Source organism: Salvia hispanica, chromosome 3 (genome assembly GCF_023119035.1).
Source record: "Salvia hispanica cultivar TCC Black 2014 chromosome 3, UniMelb_Shisp_WGS_1.0, whole genome shotgun sequence".
NCBI lineage: Eukaryota > Viridiplantae > Streptophyta > Magnoliopsida > Lamiales > Lamiaceae > Salvia > Salvia hispanica.
The window spans coordinates 51,645,467-51,668,386 of NC_062967.1; the positions used below are offsets into that span (position 1 = coordinate 51,645,467).

Genomic DNA, 22,920 nt, shown 5'->3' on the forward strand with positions numbered 1-22,920 from the left:
ATTAGAGAGCACTAGCGGAAGGGTGGCAACGCGCGACATTGTTCAGTTCGTTCCAATGCGCGAAGTGCATGGTGAGTGTATGTTAAATTCTAGAAAGATGTAACATGAAAATGTAACGGAGTCAGATTTTGTTAACCCGTGTTGGTTTCGTGCAGCCGGTCAAATATCCGTGGTTCAGTCTCTTCTCGAAGAACTGCCGTCGCAGTTTCTGAGTTACATGCGTTGTAGAGATTTCAAGCCCCTCAATGTTCCTCCGTTTTAGATCAAATTCGAAACTAAGCTAGTCTACATTACTTTGCACTTCACAATTTGTTTTGATTTTTATTGTTGAAATGGAATTGCTGTTGTTAATATGGAGTAACTATATTTTCATTTATATTGTCAAAGAGTGATATTATCTCAAGACAATCAAGTTGCATGAGAAAGGATTAAAGGAATCTTGTTAATGGTAGATGCTTCACACTTTTCCTTTACACCCTTCATTCTTGACAGTGCTACTACTGTTTTTTTGTTTTCATAATGTTATGAGGCATTTTATTTAAGGGATATTGGTCCTAAAACCATGAACTTTGGTTAAACTTTAGTATTTTTCACAAACTTTAATATTAATCTAAAATATCACAAATTTTACATTTTGTTTGTTATTTTCCATGGTAGGTTAATCATCACCATATCCAACCAACTTCCGTGCATTTTTTTGTCCTACTTGTTACTACTATCAACGTAATTTTTTACGTAGCTTTTTATCCTACTTGTCACGAACTTAAAATGTAATCTAAAATATTATAAACATTTCACGGTTGTCCACGTATAATAAGATTTTTGCCGAAGATATCTTATTTGGGTTGCCATGGGAAATAACAAAGAAAATGTAAAGTTTGTGAATTATAGATCAATTTAAAAGTTCGTGGAAAGTATAAAAAATTTGGCCAAAGTTTATGATTTTAGACTTTTAGAGACCAATTTCCCTTTATTTAATCCTACCCCATATTCACCTAACCTAATGACGTAAAAAAAAGGAAAGGAAAATGAAAATTATCTCAGGTGTATGTCAACTTTGCAAACGTCGATGACTATCTAATCAATTCAATAACAAGGCCGGCAGATGATCAAAACGCTGGCGACGTATACTACAGGTACGAAGTTGAACAAGTAAAGCAAGTCCCATCCGTGATAGGAGTTTAATTAATTTTCTAAGGTGACATTCGGTTGTCATAACTAATAATCATGAGATTATCCATCTAGGATTAAGTTGAGGGGATTAATCTTATGAACCAAACATGATATATATATTTAATCATGAGATTTAGTCTTGCCAACCGAACACCCCCTTAAGTTTCTTAATATCTGCAGACTAATGATGCAATTCATGACCAACCAAAGAAAGTATACACTTGATAGCGTGCTGAACCGTTGCTCTTGGTATGGGGGACTTAGATCCTTGGGTGGGCCCTGCAAAGGCTCTTCGTATCAAAGAGTTCTATCCAGGTACTTCCCTCGTAAACTTGCAGGCAGGTCACTGCCCACACGACGAGGTTCCAGAGCTTGTCAATAAGGCCCTATTGGAGTGGCTCCCGACTATCGCATCTACACCGTCTCCTCAAGCTTCATGAACATACATGGCATTTAGATCAATTCTGATTGATATATTAATTGGTACTCCCTCCGTCTCACAAAAGATGTCACACTTGTGGGACGACATAGAATTTTAGGAGGTTTTATTTTGTGTGTTAAATGAAGAAATAAAATATTATTTTTATATTCATGTGAGGGAGAACTTTTTCCAAAAATGGAAATGTGACATCTTTTGTGGGACAAACTAAAAAGGAAAATGTGACATCTTTTGTGGGACGGATAGAGTATATAATTTTGAAAGGATGAATTTCTTCAGAAGTTGCATAGTTCTTCCACTTGAATTTTGTTTTACCAACAATGGTGGTTGTTATGGTTTGTAGGAGCAATGGTAGCTAAGTTTCTTCCTTATAATTTTCTGCTGATCTTGTGTTGATTGAATTAAATATGAAGAATAAAAAAAGTCTAAGATAACATCATTCATCATAAATGTCATGAGTTAGTACGTCATGGTCTGATTCTGGCAGCAAAGTCATTCCGAATGATAAATATTCGTCAACCTTTTTGGTCTTTGTTATGTACTATACCCCTCCATAAAAAAAATTATTCTCCCTCCATCTATCATTTTTCCTTTTCTATCAGTTCACCAACTATTCTTTATAAAATAATTAAATTTTTTTATAAAACTAATACTCCCTCCGTCCCGGCTAAGATGACACATTGCTTAGCCGGCACGGGATTTTAAGAGTTATTGGTTAAAGTGTTTAATTGGAGAGAGAAGGTGTATGTGAGTATTAAAGTAGAGAGATAAAGAAAGATGAATATTTTAATAGGAGTGAGAAAAAGTGGTTGAGTGTATTAATTGGAGAGAGAAAGTTACCAAAAAAGGAAATATGTCATCTTAGTTGGGACAAACTAAAAAGGAAAACGTGTCATCTTGAACGGGACGGAGGGAGTAATATAAAAGTAAGACTCACGTTCTACTAACTTTTCTATCCAACTATTCTTAATACTCCTATATTTAACAATTTTTTAAAACTCACACCAGTCAAATATGAGACATTTAATCATAGACAGTAGTCTTGTAGACAATACTTCATCCTCCCACAAAAGTACATACTTTTAGTTGAACATGAGTTTTAATAATAATTGGAAAAGTAAGAAATAGAATAAGAAAAATGAATTAAAATATTATTAGTGGATAACGGGTTTCACCACATTCAGGGGCGGAGGGAGGGTGGGGCCAGGGGGGCCCATGGTCCCCCCACTAATTTTTAAAAATCACAGGGGTATTTTAGTAATTTCACATTAATTATAATTTATAATATATATCTAATATTAAAGATAGTTCAGCAAAATTATACACCATAAATCGTTTCTCTTAATTAGTTTTCTCCTTCTGCCACAGTTCTACTCCTTCTGCAACGTTATCTGAAATCTGATTATCTAAAACTAGGTATATTTTAAAACACAAATATAATTCAATTGATTTTTCTATATATGTTGTTTTTTTTTATTGACTGCAATAGTTATGTAAATTGAGACCTAAATAATCATATTCAAGCTCTAAATTGGTACACATAAAATTCAAATGGGGAGAAAGAAGATAGCTTATGTAATTCAATGCTACGGCGGTTCTGTGTTGGAATTCTTTAACCCCTATTCTTAATTTGATGTGTATGCATTAATAGTTTTGCATTATTTGATTTGTGACAACTAACATTATAGATTTGAGCATATTGTATATTTTGTTTACTCTTTATTCTTTTAGTTGTGAAGAATAAGATGAACTTTATCATTTTTTGTGTATGATTTATATTTTGCAAACTTAATCATTGTTGACTATTTTTGTAGGTATATGGATCGTTATTTCAAGAAACTTTCTTCCGTTGATTCTTCATTAGTTGAATGATTGCTTAGTTCCTTATATAGAAAAGGATGTGTTTGTTAAAGTTACCAATGAATTTATCATGCAGCGATTTCAAAAGATGAAGAATAGAAGACAAATGTTATGATGTGATTGCATTTAATTTTTATATTTTGAACCTTATAATTTAATTTATGTAATTTTTTTTAAGTTTAAATTTGGACCCCCCATGATGAAATTTTTGGCTCCGCCACTTACCACATTAGAAATAAAGGAATTTTCAAAATTCAAAAATGCATATTATTGTGGAACGGATTAAAAATGAAAAAAATGCATATTCTTATGAGATATAGAGAGAGTATAAGTTTCACAGTTTAAACATAGTTAAATAAAAGAGAAATAGAAATAAAAGAATATGGTTGATGGAAGATTGGACCTAGCTACTAAATAGAAAAACTTATCGTAAATACTAAATAGATAAGAGAGATTAAATTTTAGTTGATGATAAAAATAGACAAATAAGATCATTCTTTTATGAATGAATATAATATTATTCATTTATTTGTTCTGTAATTTGCAATCTCCAGAACGAGCATGATTTAAATCCTTATTATTTACAACTCTTTTCTCTTTTAAAGCATGCGAGTACAAAAATATATTTTCCACTTAGCATAATTATTTACAAAAGTAATTCTTTTTGTTAACAAACAACAAATGTTAATTAGTATGATATGTTATTGCATGATTTGCCTTAGAATTAAAAAATAAAATGAAACCAAAATATGATAAAATGACGTTATAAAATGAAAGACCCGCATCCCAATAAATACACCAAGTCGTTTTTCTAAGTATAGTTTTTTTTTTTTTTTAAATTCACATGCCAAAGTACGAGTCATTGTATAATTTTAACATTAGCTTAAAGGAATTTCATTTAATAGATTAAATTCAATTTTGCACAATGTGCCTCATGTGCACGAAGTGCACGAATCGTGCACATGCTTCGCATGATTTGACTGTAAGCGGCACGAGCACGTTTGACCTCGTTTGATATATGTGCCCCAGCATGCTTCCACAATACATTTACTGCGTCGCACTATTTCATTAACTCATTTTACTCACATTTTATTATAAAACTAATATATAAAAATAAATTTCATATTTCACTATTTTTTCCATTCACTTTCCTTAATATATTTCTTAAAACTCATATTAAAGTTAAATAAAAATCCTAATACCAGACGAAGGGAGTAATTATTTTCATTTGTGATACTATCTCATATACGAATGGAATAATCTTTTACAGATAAATAAACAAAAATTTAAAAATTACGTTACAATGGGCATGGAACTGAAACTGTTATAATTTATATTATTTCAAAAGGTTGATAGAAAGAAGAAATTTTATTTAGACAAAAGTCCAAAAATTGATCTTTTATATTTGGTATTAAATTTTTTTTAGTCCTATACATTAAGTCTATTACCTTTTGGTTCCAAACAATATGTTTTATCCAAAGTTAATAATTCCATTAAAAACTCATCAGTCAAACATAATTTAACCAAATTAGTGACTTAATTTCTTAATCTAATCAACCTTATTAATTATCACTAATTTAATCAGATTAATATTAATTAGATTAATCAGATTATTTAGATTTATAATTAAATTATAAATTTAGTCATAATACATTTTACCTTTAAGTTTTATGGAGTTATTAACTTTAAATAAAAGCATAATGTTTGAAACTCAAAAATAACAAAGTTAATATATAGAACTAAATTTTTTAAAGGCAACCGTAAGTGATTAATTTGGTTTTTAGTCTTTAGTCTTTTATTTATAAAAATTCATGGCAACTATTATGACTTTGACGACTGATCATTCATACATCATGTTATATGACGTCACTTTATAACGTAGGGGAAACTTTATCCATGGAGTGTTTATTACTATGAAATTACATTTGATTTGCGTTAAAAACTTAAAATATTGACTAAAGTTGTATGCTCTATCTAATAAAAATATATAAAAGATACTTCCCTGATCCTTAAAAATGTGAACTATTTCTATGTTTTGTCCGTCCATGAAAATATGAACTTTCTAATTTTGGCAACTCCTTTCTTTTTAATGAAGAGATTTATTGTCCACTAACAATATTTTAAAAACTTTTTTTTTCTATTCTCTCTTACTTTTCCAATTATGCATTAAAACCGTGTCAAACCAAATGAACTAATATACTTTGCATGACATATGAATTAATATATAATTAATAAAGTAAAAGAAATGAGAAGAATAATAGTTAAAATAGTTTTAGTGGATAATGGGATTCACATTATATGAGTAATGAGTTTGGGAGAACTTTCCATAAATGAAAATGAGATATTTTTATAGGACGAACAAAAAAGGAAATTGTCATTTTTAATGGGACAGAGGGGGTATTATTTCCAACAAAAAGAATTTGAGTGAACTGTGCAAATGGTCCCTATACTACGCGTTGTCCTCGGACTTTAAAAATGGGTAGTCTCTTAATTAAGGTGTAATCATATTAATGATACTTTTTCACTATTCATCACAATTTTGAACAAAAAATGCCCTAAGGCATGGATGACATTTTTGAACTTTCATATCTAGATACTGAATATAGTAATATTTTCTCTATCTCCCTGTAATTAGATATGATATTTTCTTATAATTTGAGTACTGGAAATAATATTTTTCATTTCACCTTTTCAATCACTTTACCTCATATTCTCTCTCTCCTCTCTCTATAACTTTTAGAAAGTAAAAAAATTTAAATTAAAAATTTATAACCATAACCCTGAGCAAGATAATCTTAGAATTTATAACTGATCCAGGCATCCAGCCAGGGTTATTGAATTGTACTACTACTATTGAGGAAGAAGATAATGGAGGAATGGGAAGAAAAGCAAGAAGCTATATACACACATAATACATTATGCTTAGCGAGTTTTTTATTTTCATAATCCAATTTAATTTACGTTCCTTCAAATTTCAATGATATAACATGCTTTTATAAACCAGTTCAGATTAATAAAATCTAATCAAATACTCCATATATTAGTATAATTTGATTAGTAGAATTTGAAACTAAATTTGAATTCGGATTTGTGATTTGTGTGAATTTGAGAATACAGATTTATCAAATTTTAGTTATTATAATTATATTGTTTAAAATCGCAGATATCATTGCATCAATTAAGACCATTCACAGTGACGTGAGAGTCCTCCCAAAAATATCTTCCGCTGCATGGCTCACATCACTAAGCCAATAGTCCTCCAATTTAATTTATTTTAATTATTAATATTTATTAAATATTAAAAAAAAGTTGTAATGAATTGTATATATAGAATAGAAATGTAAAATTTATTAACTTTTTTTAAAAAATATTGGGAGCGCTCAGCGGTCGGTGCACAATAGGCGCCGTCCCACCGCCATCCCGGCTCGGCCACAATCTTGATATCGGCGCTTTTCTCTCTCCTCAGGAGGGCTCAACCGTTGCAATAGGAGCCTTCCTGACCGCCTTCCCAGAAGGCGGTTGGAAGGGCTCCTATAGTGAAGGTATATATGGAGTAAATGTTATTCACACGTATTATTATAATGCAAGAATATATTCCGTATTAAATAAATACTATGTATGGCACCTTCGTACGTATTCAACGACTACAATTCACGTGAAACTTCCAAGTTAAATTTGGTCGAAACTGAATGGCGAAGAATTCTAAGGTTTGGAAATTAATTACTACTATACATAATTCAATTCCTTGTGAATTGCTCAAGCCCTACCTAATTAAAATTCAATCCAAAATTAGGATAGCGCGTAAATTTGAGTATATAAAACCCTCGATGATCGGATGGCTATAGAGTAAGGTTTTCGGATTTGGCTACACAATTGCATACTACATTTTGTCGACTCTAAATCATGGGGCAATGCTTCTCTGATGTTAACGGCGGTAAGCAGGCGGTTGGTGGAGCCACTACCGCCGCCGCTTCTGGCCCAAACGACGCCGTCGACCACTTCTTCAGGGCTAGAGGACAACACAGTCTTAGCACTCAAATTGAGGTAGGGAATCTTCGATACACTGTTCATCAACGCATGTACAATATTTAATTCCATGCCCTAAGTTGTTCTCTAACCATATACCAAATCTCAATTTTGGTATATAAAACTTCTCCCATCATACTGCGATTTATGTATATTAAAAAATGGTGTAAAATTTGAGATTGGTGAAATGATTGAAGTAAAATTACCAAAATGTGTTGTAGATAATGCAAAATTTTTGTTATACATATACCCAAAAATGGTGTAAAATTTGAGTTTGGTTAAATGATTGAAGTAAAATTACGTTTTGGCGAGACAAATACTCAGAAACGTGTTTGAGTTTGGTGGAAATGGCGGTAGATGACCGAACAAGTCAATATATAATAGGTTGACTTCAAAAGCTACTGTAGTATTTTGCATGAACGTTGTATCTTTACTGTTGAAGAGCCTCCATTTTTCAAAATACACCACCTAAGAACACAATGGATATATCTTTTTGGTTCATGGAATAAACTATGCGCCAGTCTTCATTCTTCGAATTTACATATTGATAGAGTCCTGTTTCACAAATTACACACAGGTTGACGATGTTTATCGAATCAAATTTCAGAAAAATAGTTTACCTTCAAATAAGCGGACTCAGATGCTTTTGAGAGTTGACTCTTATTACTACTTAAGCTGGTTTCCTCTGTTCACATTTTTGAAGACAAACATTAACAAAGAGATCCCTTCATTAATCAACAATGGTGTTCAACTGTTCATAGTGGAAAGTGATAAGACTTAGTTTTATCTCTCGTTGTAACATTTTGTTTATTCTATTTGCAGCTGTCTCTATCGGCTTCAAAGCTTCTCGATCTCGATTTTACATCCAAGGTAAAAGAAGAGCTTAAGTAGGATCTTGGGACGTTTTATCTTGTTTTTTTTCTGTTGTAAAAGGTGTCTAATTATTCTGTGCCTTGGCCAATGTTTCTGTCTTTATTTTTGTGGGCCATATAGCTTATTTCTTTTCCCCGTTTTCCTCTTTTTTAAAAAGCATTGTCATTTACTTGCTGTTGACTTGTATTTTGTCTAGGTCAATGTTTTTGTCTTTATTTTTTGTGGACAAATAGCTTATATCCTTTTCCCTTTTTTTTAAAGTATAGAATTGGCATGCTGCATGCATGGATTCATTCCTTTGTCCATTCTGTTCTAGCAAGTCTTGATTTACTGTTCACTGACCATATTATTTGTACTGTAGTTGTTTATAAATAATTTAAGGTACATATATTTTTCTTTATTTCAGAGTGATCCTATGGCAGTGGTTTACATGAAGAGAAGGGACGGGAAGCTTGAAGAGATTGGCCGCACTGAAGTAATATTGAACAGTCTAGAACCGAGTTGGATTCAGAAGATAAATATTGCGTATCAGTTTGAAACTGTTCAAATGCTAACGTAAGTGAATCTTGTGTTGGAATCGTTTCCTTTGGGATATGTTTCTCGCCTTTTTTGTGCAAACCTAAACTAGTTGTATTGACCTGATATCACCTTTTCCAGATTTCGCGTGTATGATGTCGATTCTAAATATCACAATTTACCTGTGACGGTATGATGTATTTTCGGCTTGTCATTTTGCTGGACTTATGATCATACCAAGTCACTTAATGTCCAAAATAGTTAGGAATTTCCAAATAATTAAGTTAATTTTTTTTGTTAATTTTTCAGACACTGAAGTTGCAAGACCAAGATTTCCTTGGTGAAACTACTTGTGCTGTCTCTGAGGTGAGTTCTTTTCCTTTCTTCACTGTGTTGTTGGATTATGTTGTTCAATTGTGTATGTGGCACCTCTATGTGCCTTTTTCAGTTCTAGAGTTTCTGCACATTTCTAGGCAAGTCTAATCCACATTTCGCACGCATATTCTGCCTTATAACCGTCCATTTTGGAGTAATTTGAGGCATAATTCTGATAGTGTCAAATTTTCACTGTAGATTATTACTAAACGTGACCGGAGTTTGACCTTGAATCTGCGTAATACCAACGGAATTAGAGGTTCGGGAAATAAGGGGACATTAACTGTGCGTGCAGATGAAACTGTTGCTTCAAGGAATGCCATAGAGCTTAGATTCCGTTGTTCAGCGCTAGAAAACAAAGACACATTCTCCACAAGTGTAAGTATCTTCAGATCCACAGTTGTTGAGATGGTCAACTACCATTTCAAGTGTCTGGTTTCACTCATTTTTCTTATAAATTGATTTGCAGGATCCTTTCTTAAGAATCTCTAGAGCTTCTGAGAACGGAGGTTATATTCCTATTTGTAAGACTGAAGTCGTGAACAACAACTTGAATCCAACATGGAAACCTCTGTGCCTAACCATGCAACAATTTATGAGCAAGGTAGCTATTACTTGCAAGTGCATTTATGGGGAGAGGAAAATGTCCTATACCTGTGTATTCCATTGTGTATATGTTTCGATCTCTATAGTCATCTCTCCATAAGCATATGCAATATTTCAACCTTTTACTTTCATTCTATTTATCAAAACCAAGAATCAAAAAGTTTACAACTCCATAAGGTGTCGATTCCTATCCGACTCCTCGACTTTTATTCTGATTCGCTCTATGTATTGTATTCTGCAGGAGAACCCCTTGCTTATTGAGTGTTTTGATTTCAACACCAATGGAAATCATGTACTGATCGGGTACATATATCTCCATTCTTCTCGCCATTTGTGTATTGCATTTCCCGCCCTTTCCTGCACTTTTGTACTCCATTATGATAATGTACATCAACATTCTCCTCTGTCAACAGAAAAGTGCAGAAATCCGTTGCAGAAATTGAAGCCCTTCACCAAAGTAGAGCTTGTGCTAATCTCATCTCACCACCTTCTGCATTCAGGCACCATGAGAAGGTATTCAATCTCCCCAAATTTCTTTATCTGCTGTTGCAACTTGTTCTCAGTTCTAACATATGCTCATCCAGATTATGAAAAGTCAAATTTTTGTCGATGGATTTGTCGAGAAACAACTGTATAGCTTTATTGACTACATCTCCAGTGGATATGAACTCAATTTTATGGTTGCTGTTGACTTCACTGGTACACAACTTGATTCCCCATTACAAAACTCCACTCGTTCCCATGGTTCATAATGCAACCTGAATAATGCGTGTATGTATCTTCAGCTTCGAATGGAAATCCCACAACTCCGGGATCTCTGCATTACATTGATCATTCAGGTCGCCTCAATGCCTACCAGCAGGTAACACTGAATAACTATGGCAATTTTATAGACTATGATGATGGGTGATTTTCAAGAATCTAAAGAAATCTTAGCTAACTAATTCGTATAGCAGTTATCCGACCATGAGAAATAGTTCTTCACCTAGAATTCTCGATTGTAAACTCCATTAACTTCATTAGGCCGTATGCACAGAGAAGATCTATATATAAGTATGCATATACATGTGTCTTTGTATCTGTATTTGCTTGTTTAAATAAATACTCTGTGTGAATATCTGAATGATTGTGCTAAAAACACATTGCAGGCTATAATGGAGGTCGGGGAGGTGATACAGTTCTATGATTCAGACAGACGCTTTCCTGCTTGGGGATTTGGTGGGATAACACCCAATGGATCCGTATCTCACTGTTTTAACTTAAATGGAAGTCCAACTGATTTTGAGGTAAATTCAGTGTCTATTTAGTTGATTGATCAGAGATTCTCCTTATTAGTTCTGATCTGCCCTTTGAATGCAAAGGTATTGTATATCTACTGCAGAGAAACACATATACCATTCTGAACATCTGCAAAGTGTTGAATGTTCCGTTGTCTTATTTAATCGCTCCAGGTAGAAGGTGTCGAAGGTATTATGGCTGCTTACTCGGCCGCTCTACACAACGTCAGTCTCTCTGGACCTACGCTATTTGGCCGAGTTATAGACAAGGCTGCAGATATCGCTGGTCACTCTCTTTCTTGTAATCAAGCCAAGTATTACATTCTCTTGATTATAACAGTAAGCAACTGAGAAAAACCCTAATGTCCACTTGCCAAATTGTGCTTGTTATATTCTTCTTGGTAATAAGGCTTCAAAATGTGTAGGACGGCGTGGTATCTGACCTTAACGAAACCATAAATTCCGTGGTGAAGGCATCTGACTTGCCCCTCTCTATCCTCATCGTTGGAGTTGGAGACGCAGATTTCAAGAATATGGAAGTATGTTTCGAAACTCATCCTTACAATTAATGGGGGTTTCTTGTAGTATTATTAAGGATGCTTAAAATTTCCAAATTTCTTGCTTAAGATTCTTGATGCTGACAACGGACGGCGATTAGAGAGCACTAGCGGAAGGGTGGCAACGCGTGACATTGTTCAGTTCGTTCCAATGCGCGAAGTGCATGGTGAGTGTGTGTTAAATTCTAGAAAGATGTAACATGGAAACGTATGGAGTCGATTTTGTTAACCCGTGGTTGGTTTCGTGCAGCGGGGCAAATATCCGTGGTTCAGTCTCTTCTCGAAGAACTGCCGTCACAGTTTCTGAGTTACATGCGTTGTAGAGATTTCAAGCCCCTCAATGTTCCTCAGTTTTAGATCAAATTCGAAACCAAGCTAGTCTACATCACTTTGCACTTCACAATTTTATTGTTGAAATGGAGTTGCTGTAGTTAATATGGAGTAACTATATTTTCATTTATATTTTCAAAGAGTGATATTATCTCAAGACGATCAAGTTGCATGAGAAAGGAATAAGGAATCTTGCTAATGGTAGATGCTTCACACTTTTCCTTTACACCCTTCATTCTAGATAGTGCTAATACTTTTTGTTTTCAGAAAGCTTGAGGCATTTTATCCCAATCATACCCCATATTCACCTAACGTGATGTCGTCAAAAGAGGGAAAAGTAAATGAAAATTAAATACTCCTTCTATACTCTAATACTCAAATCCATCCGATAAAAAATGGACATTTAAGACAGCACGAGGATTGGTAAAATAAAGGAGATAGAAAGAAAATATAATTATAGTACTCTCTTCGTTGAAAAAAAAATATTTTTATTTGTGAACGGCATAAGTTTTAATTAGAATTTTAAATATTTTTATTTGTGAACCGCACAAGTTTTAATTAGAATTTTAAAATAAGTTAGAGAGAAAAAGAAAAAATAGATAAAGTAATAGAGATATGAAGAAAAAGTAAATAAAGTATAAGAGAGATTAGAAAAAAATGGATAAAGTATGAGAGGAGAAAAGGTGAGTAAAATACTCCATGAAATAGAAACTTTCTATTTTTAGAAATTGAATTATTTTCTGTGGATATCTAAAAATGACAAAATAAGACTATTTTTCATGGAATGAGACTATCTTATTAGAGACAGAGAAATTATTCAAAATAGAAAATGATATTTTTATGAGACCATCCAAAATGAAAAATATCCTTTTTTTTCGGGATGGAGAAAATAAAAATTTTAAAAATCAAGATAGAATAAATAAAATTGGATGATAAACCTCAAAATCAGGAATATTCTGGTGGCCGGTGGGCAACACGATTGGATTATTTTCTTTGAAAACCACATTAAAACCTTTTCTCGAGATAATATTTTCATAAAATATTGGCCGTGGGATCTTATGGGAATCTAACATCTACGGCTCAGATAAACCTGCATTGTATATTTCTTGAAATAGTGCCACGTGGCCCCCAGTTACCTTTCCTTCTGTTGCCTATGTAATAATACCCCCGCAAACTCAGTGCATTAACACCAGTTGGGAAATCTTGTTAGCTTGCCACATTCTCAAACTGTAAGTCCTTGTTTTTCTTTGTTTGTTTTGAAGTAGATTAGTATAATTCTTGAAAAGCATTATGCGCTTGCTCTTGCTTTTGAGCAAGTGGGCTGCCTGCTTAGTGAAATTGCTTTCATGGGTATGCAGAGCTTCCATTGTCTTTGTTTGATTTGGCCTTTGAGTTGTGAGGTTTTCTAATGTTAAAGATGTGATTTTTATCTTCTTAGAACTATTCTGAGGTGACAATCTGTGTTTGCTTGAACTTGATTTTTTTTTTTTTTTTTTGGTTTATTTTCCTTCAATTCTTCGTTGCTGGCCTCTTATTACTTGATAGTCTGTTCTCAAATTGGGTTGTGGGAATTGAAGTTTGAGGCTTTGTTTTCTTGATATTGATTTGAGGGTGATAATAAATACAAGTAGCTGTTTCAAGTAATACTAGGATTACTAAGAAGTTCAAATTAAACACAATTATGATCATGAGAGGAAGGGAATGAAAATAGCTGAGTTTTGTTTTTGTAGAATATGGCTGACAAGAGTGGTCCGGGGGCTCGTCGCGTTGCTCTCAATGAGAGGATTCTTTCCTCTATGTCAAGGAGATCAGTTGCTGCTCATCCTTGGCATGATTTGGAAATTGGTTTGAGATTTCATAAGCTTCATCAGTTATTGTCGTTCGTTTTCATAGAGCTAGTCTCAGTATCATTTTTGAAAAAACGGATGATGCTTATGCTGTTTAAGAAAGCATATTCAATGCTTCTTGTTCTATACTTTTCCCGTCCTCTCCACTGTTAATTTCATGTGTTTTTGATACTTGGTTTGATGTATATGCAGGGCCAGGAGCACCAGCAGTATTCAATTGTGTGAGTGGTTTCTTCTAATTGCATATACACCTCTTGTATTTCGTGACTGCCCCGAAAAAGAGACTTCCTTTTAGGAAATGCACCAAATTCTGTTGTTATGCTTCTTCACTCTTTTCCCATTCTGAAAAAATATTTTCAGAATAAGATAGCTCACTCTTTTTTATTTTCACTCATTATCCCAGTCACCTACTATAGTTTTCCATTGGTTATATTTTGTTCATAACTTATTGAAGGCTTTTTATGTTAGTTCTACTTTGATTAAGTTGAATATCTAATCAATTAGAACAACTTGGCAGGTGATTGAAATTGGAAAAGGTAGCAAAGTAAAATATGAGCTTGACAAAACCAGTGGCCTTATCAAAGTGAGAATTTCCTTCCATTTCCTAATTTATAGCTTGTTAAGATACCATAGGTAGTGATCCATGTATTCATGGCTTTTCATGTGTTTCTCGAATGTGAAAAACTCTTCACTTTTTAATTGTGTTGTTCGATTTACATCTCCAGAATTATAGTTAATGATAATTTTGTACTTAATCATAATCTGCTGCTAGTTTCCTTCTGGTTTCAATTTGCTCATTAAAGCTCTCTTCATCTGGTATTGATTTATACATTCCTTTAAACGACTCTTACTTTATATTTTTATCGAAAACATCATCAAACAGAAGTAGGAAATGCACTACGTCCACTCCCGTTGCTTCTTGAACACAGTCAAGTTTTGCCCTTTGCTGAACTTAGGAAACAACTCATGAATTTTGACAGGTCGATAGAGTTCTTTACTCATCCGTTGTATATCCACACAACTATGGCTTTGTCCCACGAACCCTTTGTGAAGACAACGACCCCATCGATGTTTTGGTGCTGATGCAGGTTCGTTCGAACTTTATTCTTTGCTATTGTGAATGTGCAAGCTAGTTGTGATACTTGTTTCTTTCCTGCCTGCACAGGAGCCTGTTCTTCCTGGTACTTACCTCCGTGCTCGTGCCATTGGATTGATGCCTATGATAGATCAGGTAAGAAGAGTTAAGAGTTGCTCTCTCTTTAAGTAGCGGAAGGTTCAGCAAACTCCTCATGTCTGAAGAATCATCCCACAGGGCGAGAGGGACGACAAAATCATTGCAGTATGTGCGGACGACCCTGAGTTCCGGCATTATCAGGACATCAACGAGCTCCCCCCTCACCGTCTAGCTGAAATACGGCGCTTCTTCGAGGACTGTATCCTTTATCCTTTTCCCGAAAGTAGTAAGTGGTGAAACAAGTTAATTAGGATTTGTTTCCTTGAGCTGGTATTGAAACAGATAAAAAGAATGAGAACAAGTCAGTTGCAGTGGAAGACTTCCTCCCTGCTGAAACAGCAATTGATGCTATCAAATACTCAATGTGAGTAATAGTACTTTATTAAATTGTGGAATGAATCATCTCGAAAAATAAAGAATGTTAACTTAATTAAGTGTGTGTTTCAGGGATCTTTATGCCTCCTACATCGTGGAGAACTTGAGGCAGTGATTGGCTTAAATCGCCCAACTCTTTTAATTTTATATGATTATAGTATCATGTAATCTAATTGTTGAACTTAATTATGCTTCATGCAAGGAGAAAACTATTTGTATTCCATCCCTTTTCTAAATAAAGTCAACAGCTACACTTTCTCTAACAATAATGCTGCACTCCACTTTTTGTTTCACGTCTGTATAATGTATCCAACTATATAGTCAAAGCATGAATAAAGAACCTCAAATTCTATTTAATTTGTCAATTCAGTTACTCCCTCTGTTCCATAAATTTTATTACATATTGACTGAATACGGATTTTGAAAAATATAATAGAAAGTGAGTTCCATAAATATTATTACATATTTAAGAAGATTCTTCTCTATTTTTCGAATTTTCATTATATATAAAAATAAAATGGAACTGCATAACTACTGCTCGAGGAAGAAGATTTAACTGGAAAGAACACTAAAATTCTGAAATTATGTTACTAGTAAGTACTCCCTCGGTCAATGAGTTGACTTATTTCTCTTTTTAATTTGTTTCAACCAAAATACTTCCCTAGTCCCCGATTAAGAGTTGCACTTTGACTAATCACGAGTTTTAAGAATGTAAAGAAAATATATTCTAATTAAACAAATTAAAAGAACAATAAGAATAGGAATGAGTAAACTCGGAAGTGCACTCAGCTGAACTCACTGGGCCATTTTCATTTATTCAGTGTAATCAAACTTCATTTCTTCTCTGCAATTCGCCCCAATCTCACAACCCTAGACCGCAAACACCCAATTCCGTGAAGAAATCAACAAGAGGATGGGCACTATGGGAAGAGCTTTCTACACCGTCGGATTCTGGATTAGGGAAACCGGCCAAGCCCTCGATCGCCTCGGCTCCCGCCTCCAGGGAAACTACCTTTTCCAAGAACAATGTAATCATGCAATCTCCCTTTTTTGCTTTACCTACTAGATCTTTTTTTAGCTCTCTGGTACCTGCATTTCTTTATTTTATCTAGTTTACGCTGTAATTTGAGGTCGGGGTTTTGAAGACTCGGTTTTTAATTTGTGAATCGAGCTGGGCGCTGCGCTGTATGTTTTCGTGAGGTTACGATTGAGCTGTGTGAGAGAAACATGTGATCTAGGGAAAGATTGGGTCTAAATGATGGAATGGAGTGCGACATTTCTATTCCCCCTTTCTTTCTCTTCCCATTTCCAGGTTTAATTTATAAGATGGGGTTTTGGAGGAGGGACTTAGCCATACCTTATCTTTGTAATTGCTAGTTTAATGGGCATTTACTCTGTGTATATTTCTTGTATCTTTAGCTCCCCATCTTGCCAACCATTTGGTGGTGTTGAATCAGTATTATTTCATCTGATACTGAATTCTAACAGACCAGCCACTTTTTCTCTTACTTATTGAAATGTGCTGACCTTTTGGAGGAGATGGATGGAAAGGATGTTGACGCAGGTGTGGCATGGATGGTGGAACCACAACTATAGTTTCTTTTTCAATTTCTTTTGTGTCTCAATGGAGGGAATGTCATGGCAATTTTATCATAAAATCCACAATGTATATTGTTTTCTCTGTACACATGTATGGATAATTGGATGGAGATTTATAACATTTGTGTCTGTTCTTTTTGTTTTGTGGAGTATATCTTATTTGTACATTCTTCGGATATATTTGACACAACAATTTATTTCCAGTGTCAAGGCATAGAACACTCATGAACTTATTTGACAAAGCCCCCTCGGTTGCTAAGAATGCCTTTGTGGCCCCTAATGCGTCACTGACTGGAGAGGTTTATGTTGGACCAAGCTCCTCCATTTGGTATGGATGTGTTGTCAGAGGTATGATCTTCGCTGAATTAAATATAGTTTCTTTTCTTGCTATGTTATACTTGAATTTGATTTATATCCCGATATATAAATTAATACTATTAATTTTGTGCTCTAGAAAATGTCTTTTGGTCTGCAACTAAACTCTTCTAAGTAGCTTAACTTATAACAAGAGAATTTAACCAGTATTTAGTCATGTAAAGTAGCATATTTTACATTTACTGTAGAGTGTGCATGATTTAGTCATGTATGTAAAATCTACCTCCATCCCATCATAAGCGAGCCACTTCATTTTTGCACTCATTTTGGAAAAATAATGCTATAAAATAGTTAAAAGTAGAGATAATGTAAAGTAAGAGAGCGAATAATGTAGATAAGACTCTTCTCTACATTATTCTCTCTTACTTTACATTTTCTCTACTCTAACTATTTTATATAATTTTTTTAAAACGAGTGCAAAAAAGAATCACATTGCTTATGGTGGGACGGATGGAGTAGCATATTTTGCATTTACTGTAGAGTGTTCTTCATGCAGAGTCATCCATGCTGTCTTTCATAGTCTCATTAGACACTGTTTTTTATTGATGTCTTAGCTATTGGTGTAATGTGTATGCACTGATACCTGAGCTATTCCAGACCCAACTATAACCATCATTGTGAGATGAAGGTCTCTATACAATCCATCTGATGGACCATTGCTCTATATTTCATTATGATGTATCTGAATTGCTTATGGTTCCTTTTCAAATGTAGTTTTTTATAATGATGGTCTTAGTTATCCTTTTGTACCATTTTGATTTTCGAGGTTTGCATCACCTCTTTTTTAGTAATATTCTGTTCATGGAGATGGATTGACATTGTCCAAAATTAAAAGTAAACAATTAAAGTTTCTTTGACATTTCATTTGATTTCAGCAAGCTTCTTATATGTGTTTTGGTTGTTTATGTCATCACTACTGGCTCAATCCTAGTCTTTAGGCATGGTTTTCTTGTGTGATAGTAGTATTTTTTTCAAGTTGAAATGGTGTCTGTGCAGGTGATGTGAACAGCGTTAGTATAGGAGCTGGAACCAACATACAGGATAACTCTCTTATTCACGTAGCTAAATCCAATATTGCTGGGAAAGTCTTACCCGTCCATATTGGTGACAATGTCACTGTTGGTTAGTATCATCAGATGACATTCTCAGATAATATTTCCTGCTCGGAATTTCTTGATCCCGAGTATTAATTTTCACATTGGACTCTATAGGGCATAGTGCTGTCTTGCACAGCTGTACTGTAGAGGATGAAGCATTTATTGGTATGGGTGCAACATTGCTTGACGGGGTGGTTGTTGAGAAACATGCAATGGTTGCTGCTGGAGCTCTTGTCAGACAGAATACAAGAATACCCTCTGGAGAGGTTAGTAAGACACATTGATGAGTTGTCTATTATCTTGCGTTGTGAAGTTTTATATGCATAGAAGTGCCACTAGCTGTGTGAAGCGCTATCATTCTGGAACCCATCTTAAGATTCTTGACATATCTAAATAGCTACTTAACCATCCTCATTCCGACCTTCAACATCTTTTCATGTTGGCTTCAAATCAGTGACTTAAATATCTAATTAGGGATTCAGTTCATCTAACAATACAATATGGACCAATAAACTAAGAGAAAGAGGCCTTTATAAGGTGGCAATTGAAGGGTCTTTTCTGAATTTGTGATTTTTCAATACCAGATATGGGGAGGGAATCCAGCCAAATTCCTGAGGAATCTCAAAGATGATGAAATCGCTTTCATATCTCAGTCTGCTACCAATTATGCAAACCTAGCGGAAGCTCATGCTGCTGAAAATGCCAAGGACTTTGACAAGTCAGAGCTTGAGAAGGTTCTTCAGAAGAAATTCACTGGGCAGGATGGAGAATATGACTTAAAATCGGGTGTTGTTGGTTAGGTGTCACCATAACTTCAGCACAATGAATCTTAAGACTTAAGAGTTTCCTAATATGGAACATGTACCAGCTTTGTTTTTTTTTTTTTTTTTTTCCTTTTTCTGTTTCCTATGGATTTCAAAAAGACGCCTGAGGTTTGCAATCGCTTCCAATAAATTCTGGGGCCAGGCTGAAATTTCAAAGGATCAATCCTGGTAGAAAGTAATTCTTATGCACGCCCTCTTCATCTTCCATTGATGAAACACTTAGATATTACTTGTTCCTTTCATGATTATCTGTTTCTGACTTTATTAGATACCCTTTCTTTTGATATATCTCGGGGAAGGCTTCAGGAAGCTGAGTTGTCATGTCTACGAATTTGATATTGAGCTACAAGGAAATTCATACTTAGCAAGAGTAAGCTATGAAATTACTGTATTCTTTCACCAATAATGGGAGGCATAGTTCTGTTGTTTTTTGTTGAAATCTTGAAAAATTTGGCACTGTGGTAGCATTTTCTTAGCACAAATATGCATCAAACTTGTGCCCACTTCTGGTCTATTCATTTCTCTCAACTCTTAAATCTTCATATATCACAAAAAGAGCTGGTCTATCTTAAAAGTGGCATTAATTGAATTACATAATTGCTGTGATTTTCTAATTGGAGTTGATATTACACTGGAACTAACACCATCTTGACATTTGGTACTCACTGATATTGAAAGCTCAAGTGGCCTAAAAGATAACATTATCACACTGCAAGATAGACTTATTTAACTCTTGTAGAATGGTGTTGGGAATGTGAGTGAGATTCAACAGAACAACAGCAAACTTATTTGGAAACAGTAGACCAACAAATCTTCAGAATGTTGTGCACATGCTAAATTCATTCACATTTTCCGTTCTCACCCGCTTCCATCTGTTTTTCCTTAGTTACAGAATGCAAATCATTTTCTTGATTGTCAATGGTAGTATGCTTTTTCTGGGAATCCAAAGTGGATTCTTTGTTTTCTCTATTGCTGTGGGTCTGAGTGGAAAACGGCAGCAATCCCTTCTCTCTGCAGCTGTCAATGGCTCCTCTAAACATTTCCTCTAATGTGTACTTGAACGAGAACCCCATTCCTTCCAGTTTCTTGGAGGAGAATCTCACCACAGGTATGTTCTTGTCAATGCCATCAAACCTGTCCATGAAAATATAACTTTTCTGTTCTTTTCTAGTTAGTCGTAAAATTTAGGGGTCGGCCAAATCTGTGACTAGGCTTACTCAGTCGGGATGCTGTATTCAGGCCATTTTTCTCTGATCAAATTTGCTATGTCGTAGATAGTTGCCTCATGTGAGGAACACATGTATCTTCCCTCAGCTTTAGGGTGCTCGAACAAGAATATATGAGCCTCGCATAGATCATCTACATGGACAAACTGTCCTTGCTTTATGATGGAGTAGTGAGCTTCATCCCCTAGTTAAAATTGAGGAAACATTAGTTGAAAATGGACTTCACTCTAGACAGGCACCAGATACATGAAATTCACCTGTAATAGGGGAGAGGGCTGTGAGTAAGCTTGGTGGGAATGTAGGCATGAAGAAGGGTCCAACCACCACTGGTGGTATGATGCTGATGAAGTTTATGTTACTCTCTTTAGCTGCTTCCATGGCTGCTTTCTCAGCCAAGATTTTAGACACAAAGTACATCTGCAGTAAAGAAAATAATCATTTAATAGTTCCCACCAACAGCTGATAAAAAAGAGAGGAAAAGAAAAACAACCCATCCAGTCATTTTCTTGGAGTATATGAATTCCAGATCACTCCAATTTGTTTCATCATAGGCTGGTTTCTGATGCTCTTCAACATCCACTGTCCCAGCTGAGTTTGTGAGTATTACTTTCTTGACAGTTTTGGCCTTGGCACATGACCTCATTATGCTCAGCATCCCATCAATTGTAGGCTTGATTACTTCATTCTGTTACACCATCCATCATTTCAATGTCCATACTAATCTATAGACATAGAAATGAATCTTTCTTTCATCAGCCTTACCTCGGGATCGTCAGACTCGAAATCCATGGGAGTGGCCATGTGAAACACCCCTTCACAGCCTTGGACTGCCTCATCATAGCTTCCTTCTATATTCAGGTCTGCTTTCCACAGTGTCAAATTGGTATCTGCTCTTGCCAATTCTAGCAGGGGCTTTACCTTCTTCATGTTTCCTGCACAATTATATTGTTACTCAGTCAAAACTGTATAGTGACCTTTCGGTTTGCAATATTATATCTCATGATTAAATATGTATTGTGTTTGGTTCATCAGAGAATCTCACAACTTAATCTTAGATTATATCTTCGCATTATTTTATCTAGGAAATCGAGCACAACCATAGTATATACTTAATGTGATGACTAGCTATACCTGGATCACGGACGGTTGCGCGAACAATGTAGCCACGTTCCAGGAGTCTCATGACAATCCACGAGCCGATGAAGCCGGACGCACCGGTCACACATACCGTGGTGGATTTAGGGGCCGTTGGCGTGGTGGTTTCAAGTGGCATTTTTTAGAATATGGTTTCCATTGGATGTTCTTTAACTACTTATAAAAGTCCTTGAGAACCAATCCACATAGTTGGTTGTACAACCACGTGACATTACTCACCATTCATTCTCCCAATTTGGCTAGTTTTGTTGGTTAAACTTTAGTAGTAGTATCTAACAATTAAAGACTAATTTTGCCATTATAGGTCGCTCCCCAAAGTTAGATTAAGTCCGGAATTCTTTTAACTAATTTCACTATCTTTTCCCTCTCTCTTATTTTTTATAATCTATTTCTTATTTTACCAATTGCATATTAAAACTCGTGTCATATACAAATTTGTCTATTTTTTTTACAACCTAGCAAATATCTTTTTTTTTTTCATTTTCTTTTCACGAGAACCGAATATATTAGGAACTTGTCACATTTCGCATGATTTCCTCTTTTGAGCATGTCTTAAGTTCTTTGTGATTCAAATTATGCCTAAAATTCTCATATAAAGACTAAAGAGTCAACATGTTGGTCCATGTAATGGTATGGTCCAATGTTTTGAATATCAGATCAAATTAAGGAAGTTAACAGTTCATGGATTAAGTCTAAATATTGAAACAATTGAAATACTGCAGGATAGAATATAATTAAATAATCATCACTGTCACTCTTATTGTTTTCAACTTGAAGATTAATGAAACACAAATCATCATTGATACTAGTATTAGATTAATTTAAATTAAGAATTTTGTTCGCAATCTATACTCAAACATATTTTTGGGGTTCATGCCGATCGAATTCCAAATGTTCAATGGTTTTTAATTTATATGTGAATCATCGAATCGATCGATGTGGTCCATTTTTTAAAACGGTAGTATGAACTCTTCAAGAGAATGGCACACCACCAATAAGTCAACAAATGAAACCTCATCTACCAAATTAATCATGTTCACAACTCCTTTTTATTATTCATTTTTATTTGTATTAGTCACGATGATTGTACACCATCCCTATTCAATCACATTTATTAACAATTCTTAATTAATTATAAACTCAGCACGACCTGCTG

At 34.6% G+C, this 22,920-nt stretch overlaps 4 protein-coding genes across 5 annotated transcripts; 3 read left to right on the plus strand and 1 right to left on the minus strand.

The window, feature by feature from the left end:
* Positions 1 to 7,294: 7,294 nt before the first annotated feature.
* Positions 7,295 to 12,186, plus strand: LOC125214259 (protein BONZAI 3-like). Its single transcript, XM_048115197.1, has 16 exons — positions 7,295 to 7,516; positions 8,321 to 8,368; positions 8,778 to 8,926; positions 9,029 to 9,077; positions 9,197 to 9,253; positions 9,461 to 9,640; positions 9,732 to 9,866; positions 10,110 to 10,171; positions 10,282 to 10,381; positions 10,453 to 10,567; positions 10,654 to 10,730; positions 11,017 to 11,154; positions 11,320 to 11,484; positions 11,571 to 11,684; positions 11,773 to 11,869; positions 11,953 to 12,186. Exons 1-16 carry the CDS (start codon positions 7,376 to 7,378, stop codon positions 12,057 to 12,059), a joined length of 1,734 nt encoding a protein of 577 aa, XP_047971154.1. The 5' UTR covers positions 7,295 to 7,375; the 3' UTR covers positions 12,060 to 12,186.
* Positions 12,187 to 13,180: 994 nt separating this feature from the next.
* Positions 13,181 to 15,754, plus strand: LOC125208991 (soluble inorganic pyrophosphatase 4-like). Of its 2 annotated transcripts, none has more exons than XM_048108549.1 (9): positions 13,181 to 13,261; positions 13,763 to 13,877; positions 14,072 to 14,100; positions 14,397 to 14,462; positions 14,860 to 14,967; positions 15,045 to 15,110; positions 15,192 to 15,312; positions 15,396 to 15,477; positions 15,561 to 15,754. In XM_048108549.1, exons 2-9 carry the CDS (start codon positions 13,766 to 13,768, stop codon positions 15,601 to 15,603), a joined length of 627 nt encoding a protein of 208 aa, XP_047964506.1. In that variant the 5' UTR covers positions 13,181 to 13,261; positions 13,763 to 13,765; the 3' UTR covers positions 15,604 to 15,754. The 2 variants fall into 2 exon arrangements, with proteins under 2 accessions (XP_047964506.1, XP_047964505.1); XM_048108548.1 differs by lacking the exon at positions 13,181 to 13,261 and adding an exon at positions 13,308 to 13,382.
* Positions 15,755 to 16,284: 530 nt separating this feature from the next.
* LOC125214540 (gamma carbonic anhydrase 1, mitochondrial-like) lies at positions 16,285 to 19,822 on the plus strand. The gene is made up of 6 exons (XM_048115612.1): positions 16,285 to 16,516; positions 17,292 to 17,435; positions 18,459 to 18,584; positions 18,674 to 18,825; positions 19,144 to 19,558; positions 19,652 to 19,822. Exons 1-5 carry the CDS (start codon positions 16,402 to 16,404, stop codon positions 19,357 to 19,359), a joined length of 753 nt encoding a protein of 250 aa, XP_047971569.1. The 5' UTR covers positions 16,285 to 16,401; the 3' UTR covers positions 19,360 to 19,558; positions 19,652 to 19,822.
* Positions 19,823 to 19,927: 105 nt separating this feature from the next.
* Positions 19,928 to 21,882, minus strand: LOC125214539 (dihydroflavonol 4-reductase-like). The gene is made up of 6 exons (XM_048115611.1): positions 21,741 to 21,882; positions 21,372 to 21,541; positions 21,100 to 21,294; positions 20,867 to 21,026; positions 20,601 to 20,793; positions 19,928 to 20,517 (listed from the first exon to the last, which is right to left on the minus strand). Exons 1-6 carry the CDS (start codon positions 21,880 to 21,882, stop codon positions 20,223 to 20,225), a joined length of 1,155 nt encoding a protein of 384 aa, XP_047971568.1. The 3' UTR covers positions 19,928 to 20,222.
* Positions 21,883 to 22,920: the final 1,038 nt, after the last annotated feature.

Bases quoted from the DNA above. Each gene is read 5' to 3' on its own strand.
- LOC125214259 (XM_048115197.1), top strand. From the start codon at position 7,376: ATGGGGCAATGCTTCTCTGATGTTAACGGCGGTAAGCAGGCGGTTGGT. The intron at 9,867-10,109 runs GTAGCTATTACT...TGTATTCTGCAG, and splicing joins TGCAACAATTTATGAGCAAG to GAGAACCCCTTGCTTATTGA. The intron at 10,731-11,016 runs GTAACACTGAAT...AACACATTGCAG, and splicing joins GCCTCAATGCCTACCAGCAG to GCTATAATGGAGGTCGGGGA.
- LOC125214540 (XM_048115612.1), top strand. From the start codon at position 16,402: ATGGGCACTATGGGAAGAGCTTTCTACACCGTCGGATTCTGGATTAGG. The intron at 17,436-18,458 runs GTATGATCTTCG...GTGTCTGTGCAG, and splicing joins GTATGGATGTGTTGTCAGAG to GTGATGTGAACAGCGTTAGT. The intron at 18,585-18,673 runs GTTAGTATCATC...TGGACTCTATAG, and splicing joins TGGTGACAATGTCACTGTTG to GGCATAGTGCTGTCTTGCAC.
- LOC125208991 (XM_048108548.1), top strand. From the start codon at position 13,323: ATGCGCTTGCTCTTGCTTTTGAGCAAGTGGGCTGCCTGCTTAGTGAAA. The intron at 14,463-14,859 runs GTGAGAATTTCC...GAATTTTGACAG, and splicing joins AAACCAGTGGCCTTATCAAA to GTCGATAGAGTTCTTTACTC. The intron at 15,111-15,191 runs GTAAGAAGAGTT...ATCATCCCACAG, and splicing joins TGATGCCTATGATAGATCAG to GGCGAGAGGGACGACAAAAT.
- LOC125214539 (XM_048115611.1), bottom strand. From the start codon at position 21,882: ATGCCACTTGAAACCACCACGCCAACGGCCCCTAAATCCACCACGGTA. The intron at 21,295-21,371 runs GTAAGGCTGATG...ATGGTGTAACAG, and splicing joins TCGAGTCTGACGATCCCGAG to AATGAAGTAATCAAGCCTAC. The intron at 20,794-20,866 runs GTGAATTTCATG...AATTTTAACTAG, and splicing joins AGCCCTCTCCCCTATTACAG to GGGATGAAGCTCACTACTCC.